We start from the raw sequence: 9,451 nt of genomic DNA on the forward strand, positions 1-9,451 counted from the left end.
TAAATGCGGCATCGACAGGGCGGAACTGACTGAGGCCAAAAAAACTGAGAGTCCCGTCTCCCGTTTGATAGTGGGGTCATTCTCGGTTCTGCAGGTGTTAAATCGCGCCCTTAGAGCCAGATATTTCAGAATTGAAAAATGTTTTTCACACAGCGAGTGGTCGCGTATGGAATGCACTGCCTGGAAGTGTGGTGGAGTAAGGTTCAATTGAGGTATTCAAAAGGGCATTAGATGATTATTTGAATAGGAATAATGTGCAGGGTTATGGGGAAAGGCAGGAGAATGGCACAAAGTCATAATGCTCATTTGGAGAGCCAGTATAGACATGTCAGGCCAAATTTTGGTTACATATTTCTAAGTACAAATCACAAATGTAAATTATGAATAACATTTCTCCCAACATTGATCCTTGTGATTTCTATCATCCTTCAATCTGATGAACTGCCCTTTTAGGCATAGTCTTTGTTATATTTTTTCAACAATTTGCTTTCCATTGAGCTACTTCCTCTTGCCTTAACTTTTCCATGGGCCTACCCTATGGAACTTTATCAGATCTTTTAAAAACTGTGACATCTATTGCCTTACCATTGTCTAAATTGTCCATTACCTCTTCAAAGAATTTCACCAAGTTGGTTCATGCTGTTATAGCTTCTGTCTCCAGATGCTCTTCTATCACTTAGTGTATATTCTAGTATTTTTCCCATCGCTGATGTTAAGCTGATTGGCCTACAGTTCCCAGGTTCTGTTCTAACTCCCTAGAAACAGCATTCGCTATCCATTAGTCCTCTGACATTATCTCCTCTTTTAATGAAATGTAAGACTGGGAAAGTTGGCTTGCTGGCGCATTCTGCTTCGATTTGACAATTAATATTTTCTCCCCATCTCTGGCAGTAAATGCCACCGTGTTTCTTCCATACAACTTGAACAAAGTCAAGAAACACCTAGCACAATGGAGCTGCCCCAAGATTGGCAATTAAACCACACTGATACCAAGTCATTGTTTTCATTTGGTTTTATTAGTTTGACATTCGCCAAGTTTCTTTTTTCAAAACGTACAAAAGAAAATATTATTTATAAAGTGCAGCCTGTCAACAGGACTTTTTTTTCTTTACAGAAAGAACACCTTGTAATGGCTGGAAGTGTTCTAGAACATACAATAATGCTTAATTACAGTGGTTTGCAATAATCAAGTGAGCTGGCAGAGGTTAACAGTGCATCATTCCCAGCATCAAGGTCTGAACAATTTCTTATCTTATTGCTGACATTAATTCCGGATTAGTTACTGTAGCTGCTTCTGAGAGTGAATCCTCATATATACACAAGAGAGTGCTTGCATTGTGCTACCATGTATTTTCCGGTCATAGGTTTGCTGCACAGCAGCAAAGCTTTTCTCTAAAAAAAAGCGACATACGTCGTACAGTCTCGGCACATATATGATCAACTAAGTACAAAAATCAATTTACGAATCACCTCACAAAATAAAACTCCACCAGACTACGATTGGAGAATGCAATGATATTTGCCTTTCCAGGGCAATTCCACAATTAGGAAAACACCCAATTTGGAATTTTCATTTTGCAATATCCAGCTACTTTAATAATTAATAATATATAAACTTCAGAAGGCAAGAACAATAATTCCTGAGCCATTGTTCCTTTGCCTCAAAAAAATATTTATAGAAAACTGCATTTGTTCCCCCATAAATAAATAAGTACAGTTCAGATAATAATTAAAAATGTTGGACAATAAATAAGTTTAAAATAAATAATACTAAATACGGGAAGTTATTTAAGAGCCATTTCAAGATAATCAGTTTTCCACCCATTTGGTGTTGATGATTTATGCTGAAGCACAGTTTCATGGGTCTTGGTGGCACTGTGTTTTAGCTAATACAGTGAATGCTTGTGAGCAATTATGGCCGAAACTGACGCCATTCTCACCAGATATCTGCATATGCGCGCTTTCTGCAAGGGTCACTGACCAGTTATCAGGCGCGAGAGTGGTAGTTGATCCTCCTCTACCTAGAACAAAGATATTAGGTCCAATCGCAGTGCTGTTCTATCTGTATCGGAGGATGAGTCTTTGAAATTAACAAATCTCATGCGTAACTAGAGGTTAACAGGACAGGAATCCAAAATGCCTGATTAGAATGAGAGCTAAAGTTTGCATGGCGAACTATAGGCTGAGATGATCAAATAGTTCATGCTGCACAATGGTTGCTGTGCTGAAGAACATTCAGTAGTGGGGATAATGGGAAATGGAGAAATATTCTGCCATTGTGCATTTGCGTCATTTGGAATCGGGAGCATTTGCATAGAAAATTTCTTCAGGACACTCAAAATATAATGCCCTCACGAGCTATCCAAATTGATTCTTGGGGCTGCTAAAGAGAGGAATCAATACATTCTTCCTGCCTCCCCAACCCAGGTTAAAGAGACCAGTTGTAGTATCGACACCATAATTAAAGCATTTTTTATAAAGCGTTCATCCAATTATAAATAAGCATTTTAAAGTTCTGTTGATTGCTCTTTCAATAATGCATGTCCCTGTGGATTAACATTGTCCAAACCTGAACTGGAAGATTTGGGACTGATAGAGCCTTGTTTGTTGGGTACAGATTCAGGAACACTGAACGAAACCATAGGGCATGGCCCTTTCACATTGTTGCAGACCAATGTGCTTAGTGTTGCAGTGTTCACAATGTTAAAACCAACTTTCCCACCAAAGGTACTAGGTTTCCAATATTCTGGGGAGCAAATGGCGTTCCCCATTAAACCCTTCAAAGAGAAAGGAGCCCCCATCTCAACCATTGTTTCTCCAAATATGGCTCCAGGTCTTGGTTTTTCTATCATTAAAGCAGGATACATCTCTATTGCATCAATATCCCCGTAAAGTTCTCTCAGCTCAGCTGCCATCTCTTTTTCTCCTGTAATATAAAGAAGATATTGCAATGAACTACAACAATATACATGTTGTAACAATATAATATAACAATATAAATGTATACACGTAGTCTAAATGCAATAATGGAAAAGATTTATGCATGTTCTTGAACAAACTTAACATAGAACATAGAACATAGAACAGTACAGCACAGAACAGGCCCTTTGGCCCTCAATGTTGTGCCGAGCCATGATCACCCTACTCAAACCCACGTATCCACCCTATACCCGTAACCCAACAACCCCCCCCTTAACCTTACTTTTATTAGGACACTACGGGCAATTTAGCATGGCCAATCCACCTAACCCGCACATCTTTGGACTGTGGGAGGAAACCGGAGCACCCGGTGGAAACCCACGCACACAGGGGGAGGACGTGCAGACTCCGCACAGACAGTGACCCAGCCAGGAATCGAACCTGGGACCCTGGAGCTGTGAAGCATTTATGCTAACCACCATGCTACCCTGCTGCCCACAAAGTTAGCACATTTTAGATATCAAGCATTCTCATCAGCAAGTGGCAATCTGTATTATGGTGGTTTTTGAGGATAGCTCTACAATCTCAGATGAGCACTGCTATATCTTTAATGCGATCAACGAGCAGAGGCAAAGTAATATTGTCGTCTTGGTGATGCATCTCATCCCTTCAAAAAAATTGGAACACTCTACCCCCTCGGCAAGTGAACTATGAACTGAGAAATTTGTAGGAGGAAACATGGTATTGGGTGGCGTGTTTATCCACAAAATGGTAAGAGTTTTCTTCCACCTGAAATTTGTTTCCTGGTCATGAGAATGAGAGATGTTAGTAGTGGATGGTGGAATATTTTCCAGTTTGTGTCCTCAGCATTAAATACTCACAGATCAGGTTTTGCCCAAATCAGCAGCAGAGTAAAGGTTTATCTACAATGCTCCAGGATTTTACCTGAACTCCCAATTTCAGAAGGATGTCATATCACACCATTTTGATATTCCTCTAGTATTGACCCTGGAAGAGTTTGCCAATTTAGTACCAATTATTGATGTATGACAGATGCGTACATACATAAAAAAAAGTTTGGTGGTAATTGGGTTAAGAATGTTCAATGTTGCTGCACAATAGCATGGCATCAGAGAGGATGCTTTCAAACTCAGTCTGAGCTAAATTGGGTCCCACGGTTTATAATAAAAGAATAGCCTGCTAATTGACCTTTGCCCTTTTTAGTTCCACTTGAATTGCATCAAATATTATCTAAATTCAATTAACAGATTAAAAACTGTACCTGTAAGTTCTTCAAAAGAGGCATAAGGTTTCATTGAGAAGCGTTTCCTATATTCATTCAGAGATTTGTAACGCATTTGTCGAGTATGCTCAATAGCAGAGATAGCCACTTTAATCAATGCTGCATTTATATTTCTGCCCCCAGCAACCTGTAAAAAAACAGGATCATTAGTTTCAAAGTCACATGAATCAAACAGTTTCACTGCTGAATAATGTGAAGGATTTTGTTTTCTTTATGAATATTTTGGAAAATACCACTTTTTAATTAAAGGTGCATTTTGTAAAGTTTCTCATGATTACTGAATTAGAGAATTGGAAGGTGAAGCAAAGCCAATATTAACTTCAATATAATATTTACAACATAAAGTGTATACATTTGACACCAGTAGTTCAAGTGCTAAAATCTCCTTCATTTTTGCAGCAGAAATTACTTCTTTCTTTTACACCGTGACCCGACTCTTACCCTGCCAGCGATCTGCCTGGTGAATGAGGCCACCATGTTGGAGATGCCATGTTCCAGCAACACTGAGTTATTGAAGAGGAATTCATGGTAACCATATTTTCTATCTTGGATGTTAAACGTATCTGGCATGAGGGGATGCCAATGGTAGAGGGCGTTGAACTCTGATGCAATCCGATTACTGTATTGGAATTGTTGGTCGAAGAGCAATTCTGGATCAAATTTCAGCTTGAAGTGATAACCGCTCAGATGTTGCACATAATCTTCAATTACAATTTTGATGGTCTCCCCTGTTAATAAGATAGTTTGAAGATGTATTTTAAAACAGCAAGTTTTACGCCGAAACTTTTACTTCTTCAAACTGAAAGTCAAAATTGTGCAGTTCTATGAATATCCGCATATAGAACATAGAACATAGAATGATACAGCGCAGTACAGGCCCTTCGGCCCTCGATGTTGCACCGACATGGAAAAAATCTAAAGGCCATCTAACCTACACTATGCCCTTATCATCCATATGCTTATCCAATAAAATTTTTTATGCCCTCAATGTTGGCGTGTTCACTACTGTTGCAGGTAGGGCATTCCATGGCCTCACCATTCTTTGCATAAAAAACCCACCTCTGACCTCTGTCCTATATCGATTACCCCTCAATTTAAGGCTATGTCCCCTCGTGCTAGCCACCTCCATCCGCGGGAGAAGGCTCTCGCTGTCCACCCTATCTAACCCTCTGATCATTTTGTATGCCTCTATTAAGTCACCTCTTAACCTTCTTCTCTCTAATGAAAACAACCTCAAGTCCATCAGCCTTTCCTCATAAGATTTTCCCTCCATACCAGGCAACATCCTGGTAAATCTCCTCTGCACCCGTTCCAAAGCTTCCACGTCCTTCCTATAATGAGGCGACCAGAACTGTACGCAATACTCCAAATGCGGCCGTACTAGAGTTTTGTACAACTGCAACATGACCTCATGGCTCCGGAACTCAATCCCTCTACCAATAAGGCCAACACACCATAGGCCTTCTTCACAACCCTATCAACCTGGGTGGCAACTTTCAGGGATCTATGTACATGGACACCGAGATCCCTCTGCTCATCCACACTACCAAGAATTTTACCATTAGCCAAATATTCCGCATTTCTGTTATTCTTTCCAAAGTGAATCACCTCACACTTCTCCACATTAAACTCCATTTGCCACCTCTCAGCCCAGCTCTGCAGCTTATCTATGTCCCTCTGTAACCTGCAACATCCTTCCGCACTGTCTACAACTCCACCGACTTTAGTGTCGTCTGCAAATTTACTCACCCATCCTTCTGCGCCCTCCTCTAGGTCATTTATAAAAATGACAAACAGCAACGGCCCCAGAACAGATCCTTGTGGTACGCCACTCGTAACTGAACTCCATTCTGAACATTTCCCATCAACTACCACTCTCTGTCTTCTTTCAACTAGCCAATTTCTGATCCACATCTCTAAATCACCCTCAATCCCCAGCCTCCGTATTTTCTGCAATAGCCGACCGTGGGGAACCTTATCAAACGCTTTACTGCGTATACTGCGTATAGTATAGGTTGATTTAAAGGATCAGGAGCTATTTTAGGTGGCAGCTGGGTCCACTCACCTATCAGTATAAGTCTGGTTGTCTGAAAAAGCCGTTCATCATCCCAATCAGGGTGCTCCACTTTCAACACATCACAGACACGGTTGTGTTCCCGCAGCCAGATTGTCGCATACATCATCAACCCTGGAACCAGTCCAAAGAATTCTTGTCCCACAGCAAACCGCAAGTGTTCTGGGGTGTGCGGAGGGTAAGTCATCTCTACTCTGGCATCCTTAACAGTGGGAGGGTAAACTTCTCCATTGTGAACCTGCGATACATTTTTGTGGATTAGATAAGATTTCACATAGAACGCATTGAAATACTGCAAAATACATCGAAACTTTTTGGACACTGAACATGCAAATATTGCTGTCCTATTAAAATACATGAAAACAAATTCATATTAAAGCTTACCTGATACTTCAGTTTTCCATCTGTAAATAGTCTCAGTTTGTGCTGTCTGTCCAAAGTTTCTCCATAAATATGGCTCAGGTCAACCTGCACAATGCAAAGAATATAAAACATAAGTAGGTACACAATTTTAGAAATAATTGATTTTAGAATAGTATGTTTTGAAACTTGCAACATCAATTTCGAAAAAGCAAGTATAATGATGGGTTATTTTTTATATGCTCACAATTAGTGAATCCTTGTTGAAAAGCATGATTTGTACTTACACCATGTCCCAAACCCCTGGTAAATGCAGGGCCTCGATTCTGGTCAGTCTTAAAGAACTGGTGGGTGAAATGCTGAGCAAAGAAGGCAAACATCATATTGGTCCTTTGGGGATCAGGCACAAATGTCTTCCTCATGAGGAATCTCTCGGCTAAATACTTGGGATCAGGCAGTGTTTTCTTTCCTGTGAGTGAAGAGAAATGTATATCTTTAAAAATTGTACAGTGGTGTTGTTCCTTCCCTAACCTCAGCAGTAATATGGATTGGATTTGAATAACTAATCTTTCATGCAAAGCCAGTACACCACTCCAAACCTACACCACTCCAAATAAAAGCCATTTTACTGTATCCGTATCAATGGAAGAAATAGGGATAAAGGCACCACCACCCTAAAAAATATTTTTCAACTATAAGCGACATTCAGTAGCGACTATGTTGTTTATTTACTGCAAAGGCTCTGGTCAAGCATAAGAGATAGGAGCAGGTGTAAACTATACAGCCCCTAAAGGAGAGAACGTGGTAACAGTAGAGTTTATCGTGCTATTAACTCACCAACTACTCCCATTGGAGTTGGGCAGTCTTCAGGAGTTGGAGGGAGAGTTCTAGTGTAATAGGAGATATTGGCGTAAGCCTCCCAGCTCTTGTAGTGATAGGCTGCATTGTAGGTAGGGGGGCTGTCAATCAAGTTTGATCTGGCTATAGGGAGGAGGAAAAAATTGTGTTGATATTTAGATCTCACATTTCAAAATCGCAATCAGAAACAATATGTATGTAGTCCTTAAATCATGTAGAATGAGTACCATTCTGAAGCACAAGGTGAGAATTCCTTCACTCAGCCTGTATAGCAACACCTCAAATCACATGATTACCTGTCACCTAACTACTTCTGGCAAAATCATAAACACATTTACTTTTCCAACAAGACTGAACATGCCAAACTTTCACAAATGCATTTACCATGTCTTCAATACATAGCACCCAAAGGAATTCTTACCCTGCACTATTTCATGACTGTCCTTTGCAACTTCACAAAACTGGCCACATGGACTGCAGTGATTCAAGGACAATTATGATGGACAATATGGTCTTGCCCAAACCCCGTAAACGAATAAAAAACACTAACATTTAATCTCTATGTTTAATGATGTCAGTTTGTGTTTAGAATGGTTTAAGATGCTCAAATAAAAGACATAAGCATGGGTCCATCTTACTTACACGTTAAGACGTAACGCATGATTCTGTCCCGTAAGAAAGAGATCTGATTAACTAAATCCCAAATTCCTGGATAGTGGGTCAGGATGTGATGGACTGTGTTAGGGGTCGGTTTCAGGCTCATTTTCACCCAGGTCCAGAACTCGGCTGAAGAAGAAGAAAAGGGAATTTCAGGAGATGGCTGTTAGGGGTTGTCAGAAATGTGAACAGAGTACAATAAACAACGTTCAGCCAAGATGCAACTTACGTTTGGCGCAGTCCACGCCGGAAAATCCAGTTCGAGTGCAGTCGCATTCGTAAGCGTCGGTACCAACAGAGGTGCAAACTCCCCGGTTCTGGCAGGGATTGGAGCAGCAAGGGTTAGCTAGGAGGGAAAAACCTAGAGGTCAGGCTCACAGATTAATTTACAGGCGGTTGTGGACAGGCTTGTGTTTCTCACACGCTACATTGGGCCGCGGCTAATCTCCATTAAAGATGAAAACTCGGCAAATAACACTGAGAGTCATTAAAATGTATTTCTATTCGTAGTCATCCCCGAGTTGAAGACAGTTACCATTACTGTGTGCTTCATTGAGACCCAACTTTCGATCATACCACAACCTGCTAAAGACCAGAATCATATCTAAAAAAAACCCAGCTCTCTTTAATATTTCTGCAGGTCTAATCTTTGGCTTTATTTCATTTCTTTAGCTGAGGTGTGGGTGCAGGAGACCCCATTGCCCAGCTCTGCACACTAACTAGCCACACTGTGGCTTTCCCCCCATTCAGCCTGCCTGCAGCCTGGATGAACTCTCTGAGAGGAATTCAGCTCTGCCAGCTTTCTCCTTACCTGCTTGGCTGAGAGATACGATCCCAGCGAGAAGCAGCATAAACATGACCCGGGTGTTCAGTTTTCCAAACATCGTGCTTCTCGTTTGAAGTCTCTTCTGAATCTGCTCACCGACTCTTCCGTCCGCTTTTTTAAACTCTGCTCTCTTCCTACATGAGTCAGAAAACCTGACGTCTTTGCGGCGGAATAACGTCTATGAAAGCCAACCCTTCAATCTCACTCAGCCCCCTGCTGTTTCCTCCCGGCCATGCCAATTTTTCACTTCCAGTATTTCTCTTAACAGCCGAAGATACTACAGTATTGAACTTGTAACAAACTTTCAGGCCGTGCATTCCAGATCCCAACAACTCACTGTGCATCCAAACAAAATTCTGCCCCTTCTTGCCAACCACCTCAAATATGTCTCCTCTCGTGATCTCTGTCTCTGGGAACAGTTTCTCTTCATTTACACAGTAGTTAGCACTGTTGC

General features: G+C 41.0%; 1 protein-coding gene across 1 annotated transcript; it reads right to left on the bottom strand.

Annotated features, from left to right (window-relative positions):
* Window positions 1-997: 997 nt before the first annotated feature.
* LOC119964709 (prostaglandin G/H synthase 2-like) lies at window positions 998-9,159 on the bottom strand. Its single transcript, XM_038794589.1, has 10 exons — window positions 8,983-9,159; window positions 8,401-8,517; window positions 8,157-8,300; window positions 7,494-7,637; window positions 6,944-7,125; window positions 6,681-6,764; window positions 6,288-6,534; window positions 4,664-4,950; window positions 4,202-4,349; window positions 998-2,926 (listed from the first exon to the last, which is right to left on the bottom strand). Exons 1-10 carry the CDS (start codon window positions 9,053-9,055, stop codon window positions 2,508-2,510), a joined length of 1,845 nt encoding a protein of 614 aa, XP_038650517.1. The 5' UTR covers window positions 9,056-9,159; the 3' UTR covers window positions 998-2,507.
* Window positions 9,160-9,451: the final 292 nt, after the last annotated feature.

This window comes from Scyliorhinus canicula, chromosome 4 (genome assembly GCF_902713615.1).
Source record: "Scyliorhinus canicula chromosome 4, sScyCan1.1, whole genome shotgun sequence".
NCBI classification, from domain to species: Eukaryota; Metazoa; Chordata; class Chondrichthyes; order Carcharhiniformes; family Scyliorhinidae; genus Scyliorhinus; species Scyliorhinus canicula.

Excerpts from the sequence above, each read along its gene's own strand:
- LOC119964709 (XM_038794589.1), bottom strand. The coding sequence starts at position 9,055 with ATGTTTGGAAAACTGAACACCCGGGTCATGTTTATGCTGCTTCTCGCT. Across the intron at positions 6,535-6,680 it reads ATGGAAAACTGAAGTATCAG|GTTCACAATGGAGAAGTTTA; the intron begins GTAAGCTTTAAT and ends AATGTATCGCAG. Across the intron at positions 4,350-4,663 it reads CCAGGCAGATCGCTGGCAGG|GTTGCTGGGGGCAGAAATAT; the intron begins GTAAGAGTCGGG and ends GTTTTTTTACAG.